General features: G+C 40.3%; 1 protein-coding gene across 2 annotated transcripts in view; it reads right to left on the bottom strand.

Annotated features, from left to right (window-relative positions):
• Positions 1-1,654: 1,654 nt before the first annotated feature.
• The window catches only part of LOC132816774 (caspase-6-like), a 33,678-nt gene continuing 20,387 nt past the window's right edge, over positions 1,655-14,945 (bottom strand). For both annotated transcript variants that reach the window (XM_060826709.1, XM_060826718.1), the window contains 4 exons: positions 13,136-13,212; positions 10,776-10,951; positions 8,758-8,911; positions 1,655-2,856 (listed from right to left, as the gene is read on the bottom strand). In XM_060826709.1, coding sequence (XP_060682692.1) covers positions 2,618-2,856; positions 8,758-8,911; positions 10,776-10,951; positions 13,136-13,212 — 646 coding nt within the window. In that variant the 3' untranslated portion in view covers positions 1,655-2,617. The remainder of the gene's footprint in view (positions 2,857-8,757; positions 8,912-10,775; positions 10,952-13,135; positions 13,213-14,945) is intronic.

The raw sequence follows: 14,945 nt of genomic DNA, 5'->3' as shown, positions 1-14,945 counted from the left end.
ATTTTTTTAAAAAAAGAAACATTGTACCTTTCTAATCAAAATTTTGCTCATTACAGAGGTCGCAGGTAGGCCTTTATCTTGCTGGCCTTTCTGATTTATAGCTTTTTCTATTCCCTGATCTTCACCTTCTCCAAAAATTTCTAAAGCCGGGCTCTTGAGATGAAGATTGAGAGTTGGCAAATCAGCAAGAAATTCGGCCTCTCCAGAAATGCTCCCAATGAGGGAAGTAGGCACAGGATACTATAGCCTAGGATTCAAAGAATTCTGATGTTTAGTTTGTTGATTTTAATTTTCTACATTACTGAAATTTAAACACTCTGTCTTGGATGTAGGTTTGCTCACTGAGCTGGAAGGTTCATTTCCAGATGTTTCATCACCCTACTAGGTAACATTTACAGTGGGCCTTAGGTGAAGCACAGTTAATAATTCCTGCTTTCTATTTGAGTTTGGGTTTCTTTGGATTGGTGATGTCATTTCCTGTGGTGAGGTCACTGCCTGTTTTTTTCTCAGGGGGTGGTAGATGGGGTCTAACTCTTTGTTGGTAAGAGTTCTGGTTGGAATGCCATGTTACTAGGAATTCTCGTGTGTGTCTTTGGCTTGTTCTGGGATGGATGTATTGTCCTAGTTGAAGTGGTGTCCTTCCTCATCCATATGTAAGGATACTAGTTAAAGAAGGTCATGTCTTTTTGTGGCGAGTTGGTGTTCATGTATCCTGGTGGCTAGTTTTCTGCCTATTTGTCCAATGTGGTGTTTGTTACAGTCCTTTTACAAAAAAACTGTGTATGTTATTAGTTTTGCTTGTTATCTGTATAGGGTCTTTCAAGTTCATTAGGTGCTGTTTTAATGTGTTTTGGTGGGCTACCATGATGCCAAGGGGTCTGAGTAGTCGGGCAGTCATTTCAGAGATGTCTTTGATGTAGGAGAGAGTGGCTAGGGTTTCTGGACAGGTTTTGTCTGCTTGTTTGGGTTTGTTGCTGAGAAATCGGTGGACCATTTTCATTGGGTACCCATTCTTTTTGAATACATGGTATAGATGATTTTCCTCTGCTCTGCATAGTTCCTCTATGCTGCAATGTGTGTTGGCTTGTTGAAATAATGTTCTGATGCAGCTTCATTTGTGGATGTTGGGATGATTGCTTCTGTAGTTCAATATTTGGTACGTGTTGTTTTCCTGTAGATGCTGGTTTGAGGTTCCCCAGTGGCTGTTTGCGCTACTGTGACATCTAGGAATGACAGTTTGTTGTTGTTTTCCTCCACTTTAATACTCTTACTGGCATAAAATTCACTATTGATAGTCTTGAAGGTTTCCTCTAATTAGCTTCGCTTAGTGGATAACAAAGGTACCATCCACGTAGTAGACCCAAAGTTTGGGTTGGATGGTTGGCAGAGCTGTTTGTTCAAATCGCTGCATTACTGCCTCTGCTAAGAACCCTGATATCAGAGGTCTCATAGGTGTGTTCTGTTGGTTTGGCTGTAGGTTTTTTGTTGAAGGTGAAGTGTGTGGTAAAGCATAGGTCCACCACCTTGACACTGTCCTTGTTGATGAAGTTAGTGGTGGTTGGTGTGTCTTTGGCTCTTCTAATAGTATAGTCGGTCTGTTGCCTTTAATGCTTTTAATAATATGGTAATTAAGATCATCCGACAAAAAAAAATCAATTTAAAATTGGAATACTTTTACTTTTAAGATTACATAAGAGTGAAAATACATACAAAATTCACAGCTATACTCAAAAATTGTTGATCATTTTCTTAGTTCATACAACATGATTGAACAAAAAAAAACTCCCTGAAAACCTTCCAGTTTAAAGTTGCCACAAGGCACTAGTATTTTCTACAAATGTTTTAAATAAGCCTCAATAGACAGAGAAGGAAGTTAACCTGAGGTCCAGCACCAAGTCACTGTACAATGATTTTCTGGAGAACCTGTTACTGGAAGGTTCACATGATCAATAGCTGGTGTATGCTGGAAGGAATTAATGGAGTAAAACAGATGTAAACAAAATCTTAAGTCATTATTTGCATTCTAAAATGTACGTACAAAGCTCAATAAGCACAATGGTAACTTTTTAAACGTTACCCTTCACCCCAATAATTCAGAAGTATAGGAGACAGTTTTTCATCACTCAAGTAACCACAGAAGTAATTTACAAAATTCTATAACCTGACAAAACCAATTTCACCTTTGATTTAGTTATTTAGAATAAAATTGGACATTTTCACAAACATGATTGGACAAAGGAAATCTTTGGTTAGCCTTTTTTTCTATAATTAATTTAGGTTTTTTGGATTGCACAATAGAATAGTATTTGTGGTCAAAATGTGTTGAACTTAAGAAAGATTTACTGTTCATTACTTTGTTTGGAGGTGCACACCTAATACTCCTATTTGTGTACAGAATCATTTTGCTAGTGGTAGTTCTAAAATTAGGAATTTACTTTCTTTAAAAAGGGGAGATGGGGGAAAAGACTACACCAAGGTAAAAAGTGAGGTCTGCAGATGCTGGAGATCAGAGCTGAAAATGTGTTGCTGGTTAAAGCACAGCAGGTTAGGCAGCATCCAAGGAACAGGAAATTCGATGTCTCGGGCCAGAGCCCTTCATCACCAAGGTAAACCAAACTTACGAAGTTTTGGGTTTAAAATACAATTTCTTTGTAAGCATCGAGGCAAAGCAAGGGACTTGTTTCTTTCCTAATGCATTACGATCAGCACATCTTTCCACACTTCGTTCCGATACCTTCCTGTTCACCAATGTCAGAAACTCTGTGAACTCGAGCTGTGAGCCCTGATTCTCAAGCAACGTGCAAAAGTCCTGGATGTACCAGGAGCCGTTTACAGTTTCTCGATGAGAATAAAAACCTATGGTAAGAAGAAAATATTTGGAATATTGAGCATGAACAAAATCTGTTGTAAACAATTTTAAACCTCTTACTTCTTGACTATTTTGACAACTTGTTTTTATAATGCATCTTTTTTAATGCCGCCTTAAAATTTTGAAACAGAAACCATTGCTGATAATAAAACGTTCGGGCAGACAGGTAAGTTTTTTTTGGAGGAAAGGGAAAATAGGTGGAGAGATTTCGGGAAGAATTTGCAGAGCTCAGGGCGTAGACAAAGTTACAGCAACCCATTGGTGGAACAACTACAATCAGATATTCAGATGACTAAGGGAGTTAAGAGATCAAGAAAGGTAAAGCCTTCGGCCCTTGATATTACAGCAACCTGCCGTACCAATCTGAAGCCCATCTAACCTACACTATTCCTACACTATTCCATGTACATCCATATGCTTGTCCAATGACGACTTAAAGTTGGTGAATCTAAGTACATTTATTACCGTTGCAGGCAAAGCATTTCATACCCTTACTTCTGAGTAAATAAACTGCCTCTGACATCTGTCCTATATCTATCACCTCTTCATTTAAAGCTATGCCCCCTCGTGCTCGTCGTCACCATACTTGGAAAAAGGCTCTCCCTGTCCACTCTATCTAACCCCCTGATTATCTTATATGTCTCTAAATCACCTCTCAACCTTCTTCTCTCTAATGAAAACAGCCACAAGTCCCTCAGCCTTTCCTCATAAGACCTTCTCTCCATACCAGGCAACATCCTAGTAAATCTCCTCTGCACCCTTTCCAAAGCTTCCACATCCTCCTTACAATGCGGTGACCGGAACTGTACACAATACTCCAAGTGTGGCTGCACTAGAGTTTTGTACAGCTGTAGCATAACCTCATGGTTCCAGAACTCGATCCCTCTATTAATAAAAGCTAAAACACTGTATGCCTTCTTAACAACCCTGTCAACCTGGGTGGCAACTTTCAAGGATCTGTGTACTTGGACACCGAGATCTCTCTGCTCATCTACACTTCCAAGAATCTTACCATTAGCCCAGTACTTTGCATTCCCGTTACTCCGACCAAAGTGAATCACCTCACGCTTGTCCGCATTAAACTCCATCTGCCACCTCTCAGCCCAGCTCTGCAGCTTATCTATGTCTCTGTAACCTACAACATCCTTTGTCTCTATCCACAACTCCACCGACCTTAGTGTCGGCTGCAAATTTACTAACCCACCCTTCTATGCCCTCATCCAGGTAGTTTATAAAAATGATGAACAGCAGTGGATCCAACACCGACCCTTACGGTACACCTCTGGGAACTGGACTCCAGGATGAACATTTCCCATCAACCACCACCCTATCTTCTTTCAGCAAGCCAATTACTGATCCCAACTGCTGTATCTCCCACACTCCCATTCCTACGCATTTTGTACATAGCCTAGTGTAGGGAACTTTATTTGCTGAAATCCATATACACCACATCAAACGGTTTACTCTCATAGAACATAGAACAATACAGCACAGAACAGGCCCTTCAGCCCACGATGTTGTGCTGAACATTTGTCCTAGCTTAAGCACCCATCCATGTACCTATCCAATTGCCGCTTAAAGGTCACCAGTGATTCTGACTCTACCACTCCCATGGGCAGCGCATTCCATGCCCCCACCACTCTCTGGGTAAAGAACCCACCCCTGATATCCCCCCTATACCTTCCACCCTTCACCTTAAATTTACGTCCCCTTGTAACACTCTGTTGTACACGGGGAAAAAGTTTCTGACTGTCTACTCTATCTATTCCTCTGATCATCTTATAAACCTCTATCAAGTCACCCCTTATCCTTCGCCGTTCCAACGAGAAAAGGCCTAGCACTCTCAACCTATCCTCGTACGACCTATTCTCCATTCCAGGCAACATCCTGGTAAATCTTCTCTGCACCCTCTCCAAAGCTTTCACATCTTTCCTAAAGTGAGGCGACCAAAACTGCACACAGTACTCCAAATGTGGCCTAACCAAAGTCCTGTACAGCTGCAACATCACTTCACGACTCTTGAATTCAATCCCTCTGCTAATGAACGCTAATACACCATAGGCCTTCTTACAAGCTCTATCCACCTGAGTGGCAACTTTCAAAGATCTATGTACATAGACCCCAAGATCCCTCTGTTCCTCCACCTAAGAACTCTACCGTTAACCCTGTATTCCGCATTCTTATTTGTCCTTCCAAAATGGACCTCACACTTGGCAGGATTGAACTCCTCAGCCCAGCTCTGCATCATATCTAAATCCCTTTGCAGCCGACAACAGCCCTCCTCACTGTCCACAACTCCACCAATCTTCGTATTATCTGCAAATTTGCTGACTCACCCTTCGACTCCCTCATCCAAGTCATTAATAAAAATTACAAACAGCAGAGGACCCAGAACTGACCCCTGCAGAACTCCACTTGTAACTGGGCTCCAGGCTGAATATTTACCATCTACCACCACTCTCTGACTTCGACCGGTTAGCCAGTTTTCTATCCAATTGGCCAAATTTCCCTCTATCCCATGCCTCCTGACTTTCCGCATAAGCCTACCATGGGGAACCTTATCAAATGCCTTACTAAAATCCATGTACACTACATCCACTGCTCTACCCTCATCCACATGCTTGGTTACCTCCTCAAAGAATTCAATAAGACTTGTAAGGCAAGACCTACCCTTCACAAATCCATGCTGGCTGTCCCTAATCAAGCAGTGACTTTCCAGATACTCATAAATCCTATCCCTCAGTACCCTTTCCATTACTTTGCCTACCACAGAAGTAAGACTAACTGGCCTGTAATTCCCAGGGTTATCCCTATTCCCTTTTTTGAACGGGGCACAACATTTGCCACTCTCCAGTCCCCTGGTACCACCCCCGTTGACAGTGAAGACGAAAAGATCATTGCCAACAGTACTGCAATTTCCTCTCTTGCTTCCCACATAATCCTGGCATATATCCCGTCAGGCCCGGGGGACTTGTCTATCCTCAAGTTGTTCAAAATGTCCAACACATTTTCCTTCCTAACAAGTATCCCTTCTAACTTACCAGTCCGTTTCACACTCTCCTCTTCAACAATACGATCCCTCTCCTTCATAAATACTGAAGAAAAGATTTACTCATCTACCTGTTTGGTCACCTTCTCAAATAACTAAGGTTTGTGAGGCATGACGTATCCTTCACAAAACCATGCTGACTATCCCTAATCAAATTATTCTTTTCTAGATGATTATAAATCCTATCTATCTATCTCTTATAACACTTTACCAACAACTGAAGTAAGGCTCACTGGTCTATAATTACCAGGACTGTCTCAACTACCCTTCTTGAACAGGGGAACCACATTTGCTATCCTTCAGTCTTCTGGCACTATTCCTGTAGACAATGACTATTTAAAGATCAATGCCAAAGGCTCAGCAATCTTGTGCCTGGCTTCCCAGAGGATCCTAGGATAAATCCCATCCAGCCCAGGGGACTTACCTATTTTCACACTTTGCAGGATTTCTAATACCTCATCCTTGTGAGCCTCAATCACACCTACAGTAGCCTGTATCTCAGTAATCTCCTCGACAACATTGTCGTTTTCTACAGTGAAATACTGTTGAAAAATATTAATTTAGTGCTTCCTCTGACTCCACACACAACTTCCCACTACTATCCTTGATTGGCCCTAATCTTACTCTCATCGTTCTTTTATTCTTTAAATACCTATAGAAAGCCTTAGGGGTTTACCCTGATCCTATCTGCCAACAACTTCTCATGTCTCCTCCTGGCTCTTCTGAGCTCTCTCTTTAGGTCTTTCCTGGCTACCTTGTAACCCTCAAACGCTCTTCACATCTCCTCCTAACATAAGCCCTCTTCTTCCGCTTGATCAGAAATTCCACTTCCATTGTAAACCACGGCTCCCGCGCTCTACAGATACATACTTATCTACTGTGCCTATCCCCTGCAGTTTCCTTCCCCATCCCGTGTTTCCTAAATCTTGCCTAATCTCATCGTAATTGCCTTTCCCCCAAATGTAACTCTTGCCCAGTGGTAAACACCTATCTCTTTCTATTACTAAAGTAAACATAACAGAATTGTGATCGCTATCACCAAAGTGCTCACCTACTTCCAAGTCTAACACCTGGCCAGGCTCATTAACCAGTACCAAATCTCATGTGGCTTCGCCCCTTGTTGGCCTGTCTACATACTGTGTCAGGAAGCCCACCTGCACACACTGGACAAAAACTGACCCATCTATAGTACTCATACTATAGTGTTCCAAGTCAATATTTGGAAAGATGAAGTCCCCATGACAACTACTCTGTCTCTCTCACTCCTATCGAGAATCATCTTTGCTATCCTTTCCTCTACAGCTCGAACTATTCGGAGGCCTATAGAAAACTCCCAACAGGGTGACCTTTCCTTTCCTGTTTCTAACTTCAACCCATACTACCTCAGTTGACGAGTCCCCAAACATCCTTTCCACAACTGTAATACTGTCCTTAAAGAACAATGCCACACTTCCCCCTCTTTTACTATCTTCTCTGTTCTTACTGAAACATCTAAATCCTGGAACCTGCAACAACCATTCCTGTCCCTGCTTTAACCATGTCTCCGAAATGGCCACAACGTCGAAGTCCCAGGTACGAACCCATGCTACAAGTTCACCCACCTTATTCTGGATGCTCCTGCCGTTGAAGTAGACACACTTCAAACCAACTTCTTGCTTGCCGGTGCCATCTTGCGTCACTGAAACTTTATTTTGGACCTCCCTACTCAACCTTTTCTATACTTGAACTACAATTTTGGTTCCCATCCCTCTGCTGGACTAGTTTAAACCCACCCCAATAGCCTTAGCGAATTTCCCCCCCAGCATATTGGTACCCCTCTGGTTCAGATGAAGACCATCCTGCTTGTAGAAGTCCCACCTACGCCAGAAAGAGCCGCAATTATCCAAGAATCCAAAACCCTCCCTCCTGCACCATCCATGAAGAGAACTGAAAAGTAGGATGAGAATTTTAAGAGCTTTGCTTAACCAGGAGGTGGTGTAGATCAGAGAGCAACAGGATAATAGGGCGAATGGAATTTGAAATGGGTTCAAGTTTTGAATGAAGAAAGCTGCAGAGACACAATGTGGGAGCAAGGCCAGGAAAGAATCAGAATAGGTTTTGCTCAGTGCACACAATCTCCAGCATAATTACAATAGACTAGGGTGAAAAAACCTTCTGTAGCTAGTTCTCCCTCGTCTTTGGTCACTTTTGACGGAACTTCCAAAGTGTACACCATCTTTCACTCCCTCTGTTCACCATTTGACTTAGCCTCACACTAATAGAAAAGTAATGTCTGATCATTGAAGATGCTGTATTGTAACAAAAGGACACAAGCATACACAACTATTTTTCAGTAGCTCTTGAGCTGTATAACGTTTGAAGAAAGTTGTCATATTTCAGTACTGATGAGTACAAATAGCTCTTTTGATAGTGACGTTTAAGTTTGGTAATACCAAGCAATTATTTAGAAAGTTAAACTGTAGGCACCATGCAGAATAATTCTAGGGTTAGAACTTATGACAATGGAACAACTTTCACTGCAGCTAACTAAATTTAAAGTTACTTATACAGATATTTTTTTCCCTGGATAGCGAGATCAACAAAGATTTGCACCTTGAATTGGAGTCGAGAGAAGCAAATTGCACCCTAGTATGAAAATCTGTACATAGCTTGGGGAAAGGTAGGTATGAGAAAAATGACGACTCAATACAGTTTAATATTCTTGAAAGGGCAACCATGAACAGTTTTTGTTCATTTATGGAGAGGCAAATTCCAACTAGTTTCTAGAGGTTGAACAAATGAGAAACAATAAACTGTCTTTTGTGCTAACTAAAATGTCGCCAATGCTGCTATACTATACCTTCAGCTACTGAATAGCACATAATGAAATCTGCACCAGCAGGTAATGTACGCATGGTTCCTGCATCAACAACCACTTCATTCACCACAAGCTGATTTGCATCTACTTCATCCTTGGGCATCACTGGCTCATCATGCTTATCTCCTCTGCAGGCCTGAAATCAAATAGCAACAGGATGCTCAGTTATTTTCAATACCGAGAGTAAAATTCATAATTACTGAGAGAGAGCCATTTACCTTAATTTAGTTCCTCAGAAATATCCCAAAATATTTGGAAGGAATGGGCCAGGTGCTGGCAGGTGAGACTAGATTGGGTTGGGATATCTGGTCGGCGTGGACGGGTTGGACCACAGAGTCTGTTTCTATCCTGCACAGTATTTTGCCTGTACTACTACAGCCACAAATCCATTCCACATATTGGTCACGGATTTCAGTCTTGTACGGTTTCTTTGCTAGTCTAAAACCATGTTCTTCACTTTTGCCAAAACACAACTTTTGCAGCAGTGGATGTATAGCATAGAAATTATACCCATCTTTGAACTGATTAGCCAAGACTAAAAAGGTCAAAATGCCATCATCAGGTTTTTTTCCTGTAACTCAGACCTGTACTATTGGCATTTCACCTTGGGGTTTACACACTGCAATACCTCCTTAGGTTGAAAGTTTCTCCTGTGTCCTCTATCTGGATACACTGTTCCTCTGTGGTCTGACCAAAGCATGATCCCAGCTTAGTCATAATTAGTATTGACTAATACATTGACAATTGCCTTAAATTCCATTTTTGATTGCCAGAAAATTGGAAATCATACAGCAATGTCATTCATGAAATACACATCCCTCATTCCTATGTGTAATCCTATTTGTATTAAAATTTATTAAAGCTGCTCACTTAGGTGAACTGCATCATGTCTTGCTCAATTCTGTGGAGTTATCACATTGAATTTATAGATTCACAAATTATATTTTTTGACATTTACAGTGTGATTTTCAATTGCAATGACTTGAATGTTACTTTAGTGTCACTACCATACATCTACTAAAATAATCTTTCCTTCATGAAAACCTTATATATTTATTAAATCTAATCCAAGGGTCATTTGCTCGTGAAAAGATCTATTCAGAATGCTACACTACACTAAAACAGCAAGGATCTTTTCCCAGTGTGTGTACCGTCTCAGTATATTGTTAAAAGATGCTCATAGTCTTAACACTGCACAACCACATCCAAATCACCATGACCACAAATTTGTAGCCTGTAAAGCCACATCTCTGCTCATTCCCTTTCACTAGCATTCTTCACAAACTTCTCACCCCATTCCTGAGACCTTCACCACTCTGGTAGGTTGGGGCAGCAGAGCTGCAGATGTTTTATCATTTTGGCAGTCCACTTCATTTAAAAAACTGCAGCCATAACATCAAGAGCAAATTACCCATGTTTATTTGGTATCAGGTGCCTAGAGCATCATCAGCGTGGACTCCAACTCAGCCATTTTGCCTAAGTCAACACGAGTGGTCATCTTGAAACTTTTGTTGCCTCAATTATGGCAAGCACCTCCGCATTTATTGCTGTAGGGATCGAAAATACCCAGCTAACTGACGAGCAAAACATCTCACCCGTATTTTTGAAAATTTCATAAATTACACTCAAGTGACAGTTTCAGGTTTTCTACAACTTCCTAAATTTATGATATAGTCAAAGTAGAGATTATTTATACTACTAACTGGTGTTAACTAGTAGGATGGCAAATTGAACAGATGTGTTTATGTGAATGTGGAGTAAGTTATTTAAGTTCTCTTTATGCAAATAATCATTTACAGTAAACAGTATCGGTCACTTTTTTGGAGACAAAGTTTGTGGATATTCTATACTGAAGACCCAAGCATTACAGTTAAATTATCACACAGCAATTATAGATAAATGCTGCAATTATTATTGAAAGTATTTTCTTTAGTTTCATAAGAGGAACATAGGCAAACAAACTGCACATTACTATTTAAATTTAAATAGATTCACTCTACCTGAATAATAAATATTTTAGGCTTTCCAACCAGAGAAGGGCATTTGTCACCTCTGAAACGCTCAGTTATTTCTTGTAAACTTATTTTTGCATCATATGCAAATACATGATTGTTCTCCCCATGACTAAGAAAGACACACAAAAAGCAGTCTGCATCAGAATGATCTGAAGTAGCCACTGTGGGAAAACAAAAGAATGAAATTACAAGGACTGAAGTTACCCCAAACTAAGAATAAGTGATGGGAATATACTATACATTCTGAAACTGAACTTTGCAATCACTCAATAGATTTACTTTGAGGTGAGCTGGTACATTTTTCCATGAATTTAAGTATTATTCAAATAGCTGGGCCTGTTCGTGGATATTTCTGAACTAAGTAATTCTAAAAAGAGAAGGGTTAGGAAATACAAATTTGCTAAAAATGCTCCTTTGCTCTAGAAGGAGAAGATTCCAAACAAAAACGTTTCACATTTTTCAGCCCTTTCTGGATCTCAGGTTTTCCCCTGAATGGCAGATATGGCCCAATAAATTCTGCCCTGCAACCTCCAGTATTTCTCCTGATGCTCTGTGCCTTCTCAGTCCAGTTCCTCCACCACAGGCTCCCAAACTGGACACTGATTCATGTGCATTCCAAGATGAGACTTTGATACCTTTCAAAGCTGCTTTAGCAGATGAAAGCTCAATGATTCCTCTGTGTAATGGTGAAAAATAGAGAACACAAACATTTCATCATTTTCTATAAAAAGGGAAAATCAACACTATTTGGGAAAATCAGAAAACCACAAGATAAAGCAATTAAAGTAAAATTGAATAAACAGCATTAACTAACCTCTTAAATCTACAAAATTGTTGCTTATTTTTCAACATTCAAATTGGATGAAGGGCTTTACCTGAAATGTGAATCATTTCTATAATGTACTCTCACAAAATTTCCAAATTTCTGAATTGTAATGGTAGTACTATGCCACCATAAGTGTTATAGACAATGCCAATTTGGTGATACTTTCTTTCCCCTCAAAAAGTGTCACTATTTTCCCTCCTGCAATGGTTTCTTTCATCATTAGAGCAGACTGAAGACAGGTTTGGAGTTTGTCACATTTGTATACTGTTTATCTAGACCAATGATTTAAAGGAAGTGAATGTAATGTCCATGTTCTCCAAAAATACAAATCTAAGTAGGATAATAAAGCTGTGAGAATAATGTAAATAGACTGCCAGATTAAATAGTTTGACTAAGGTTTGGATGGCATATAATGTGGGAATGTCAGCTCATTATCCAGCCAGATCTGAATATCTCTGATAAATCTATGCCTATCCCCTCAAGGCCCTTTCAGCATTTTCTGAAGGGCCCATTGAGATACCTTTCATTGTGTCCTTACAAACAGCAAGCATACATGCTTTCTCTCTCCCAATTTTCCAAGTACATCCCCATTTGCTATCCACTTTTCCTTTGGATTCAGACCAGAGATTATTGCCTCTCTGCAATTCCCTCCAGAGCTGCCATTCACTTACAAACAATAAGTCATTCAAGTGCACCTTACTGCAGGTGACTGACATTAAGTATTGACTGAAACTTGGCTCATAGGTAGCAACACATTTTCTTCCATATGAAAACACTAACAACAGAGGCCATTCAGCCACTCAACCCTCTTTGCCTAATTACAGACTAGGACTAATGTGGAATCTCAAGACAATATAAAAAACATAGAAAATAGATGTATCGAGTCTGCATCACCATTCAATATGATCATGAAATCTCAATATTCCATTCCTGCTTTCACTCCATGCCCCTTGATCCCTTTAGCAGCAAGGATCACGTCCAGCTCCCTCCTGAATATATCTAATGTACTGGCCCCAACACCGTTCTGTGATAGAGAATTCCACAGGTTAACAAGTGAGTGAAGAAACTCTTCTCAGATTGTGACCTCTAGTTCTGGAGGTTCCCAACATCAGGAACATTCCTCCCACTGCTAGCTGGTCCAGTCCCATTAAGATTTAATGTTTCTATGAAATTAGATCTTTATTTGTTAGAGGTTTTCTTTCAGACAGTAGTCTGGAATTTGCTACCTCTGAGTTGTGGAGACTAGATCATTGAAAGTAATTAAAAGAATAGATCGATCCATTTTTAAATATCAGTGCTTGAACGGCTATGATGGGCTAGCATGAGAAAGGGTTGACACCTGGGCAGACCAGTAATGACCTTGTCGAATGGCAAGATAGGCTCAAAGGCCTGAATTTCTACTCCTATTTTTTTAATGTAGTCATGATGCAGTTGCTATGCCGACTCTTAACTCTACATGGACTAGCTTCGGAAAGCATTCACTGTTTTCCAAAAATGCAGGAAATGTAAATTTTGTTACCTTCATGAATTATCTGCAACACTTCCGATGCTTTGTAGTTATCATAAACATGTACATCAAACCCCAGCTCTCTTAATCTATTTAAAGAAAAACATATGTTGACTACTTAGTATGCAAAATTCTCTTTTTAATCATATCCTTAGGGATTTCTTTACTAGCTACAATTCCCAGTCATGAACAATCAAATTGCAAAAATGCTCGACTTGGGAGAGTCTGTCCAGGGTGATGTCCATGAAGAAGCCCAAACAAACCAAAATTCTAACCCACTTAGGCAGAATGTTGATTAGGCCCTGCGACATACATTGCTAGTTCCTTACAAAAAAGAAGAAAAAAAAATAGTGTAAGCCTATAAACGCCTCAACTTCCATTGAGGGCTTTTAATCTAAAATATATCACAAACCAGATTCTTATTTTAACCCGATTTTGTAAATGCACGCTATTCAAACTAGAATTAATTTTACCAAAGGGTAGAATTGGTATCCCAAGCTCCCATTTTCAGGTTAACATTGGAGGACATCATCATCCAGCAATTTGTGCTTATTTGCAATCATGGAAATAATCTGCTCCTTGCCACAAAACGTTAGGTTGCAGAGTATGCTGTGTGACAATGCTATGACATTAAAAGGTTTATTTTGTCCTTTTTTTTGGAAGAATGGTTTTAAGACAGTTGCTAAGCTAATAAAAAGGAGGCCTTGGGTCCTTTTTATTTGAAAAGTTAGAACAATAGAAGCGATTTGAAGGTGCCAGTGTTGGACTGGGGTGGACAAAGTTAAAAATCACACAACATCAGGTTATAGTCAAACAGGTTTTGTCGGAAGCACTAGCTTTGAGCTTGGTTTTGTATTCGTATTAGTATTTTAGTTTAGTATTGTGGGCAAGATCTTAGTGGGCGGCACGGTGGCACAGTGGTTAGCACTGCTGCCTCACAGCGCCTGAGACCCGGGTTCAATTCCCGACTCAGGCGACTGACTGTGTGGAGTTTGCACGTTCTCCCCGTGTCTGCGTGGGTTTCCTCCAGATGCTCCGGTTTCCTCCCACAGTCCAAAGATGTGCGGGTCAGGTGGATTGGCCATGCTAAATTGCCCGTAGTGTTAGGTAAGAGGTAAATGTACGGGTATGGGTGGGTTGCGCTTCGGCGGGTCGGTGTGGACTTGTTGGGCCGAAGGGCCTGTTTCCACACTGTAAGTAATCTAATCTTTCGGAGTGCTGCTCCTTCAAATCACCCGATGAAGGAGCAGTGCTCCGAAAGTTAATGCTTCCAAATAAACCTGTTGGGCTATTACCTGGTGTTGTCTAATTTTTAAACAATAGATGCAGTAAGAATAGGTTAGTCAGGCTCCCACAGAAACACACTTTTAGGTTAGCTTTTAGTGGGTTGTTCGGATTTTGAAGCTGGCTGTGGAAGCTGTTGTACATCCCTCTGCCACAGAGAAAAGTTGGCGTTCTCTCTGTGCTAGAATTTCTCTGTGTTCTTTCCTCCTGGACTTGAGAAACATTGCATGTGAGGCAATCTATTTTACTGAGTTTGTCTTTGCTAAGGAGGTATTTATGGAGGAAACTATATTGGAACAGTTGTTGTTTAATAGTTAAATGATATACTATTCTGTTAAGTTATCCAGTAGAGTTAAAATTATACCGATTCATTCTTTTGTTTGTATTTTAACTGTAATGAAAATTATAAATAGTGTTTTGCTTAAAGCCTAGTAGTGTAACCAATCGATTCACATCTGGAAAGTAGCGCCTTATACTTGCCTGTAAATCAGATAAAAATTCGAGTCTTGGTTATCTTCTGGATATATTTTGAGGGGGG

The sequence above is a fragment of the Hemiscyllium ocellatum genome, chromosome 1 (assembly GCF_020745735.1).
Source record: "Hemiscyllium ocellatum isolate sHemOce1 chromosome 1, sHemOce1.pat.X.cur, whole genome shotgun sequence".
In the NCBI taxonomy this organism is placed as follows: Eukaryota; Metazoa; Chordata; class Chondrichthyes; order Orectolobiformes; family Hemiscylliidae; genus Hemiscyllium; species Hemiscyllium ocellatum.
This window is presented reverse-complemented; position numbering and strand designations above follow the sequence as displayed.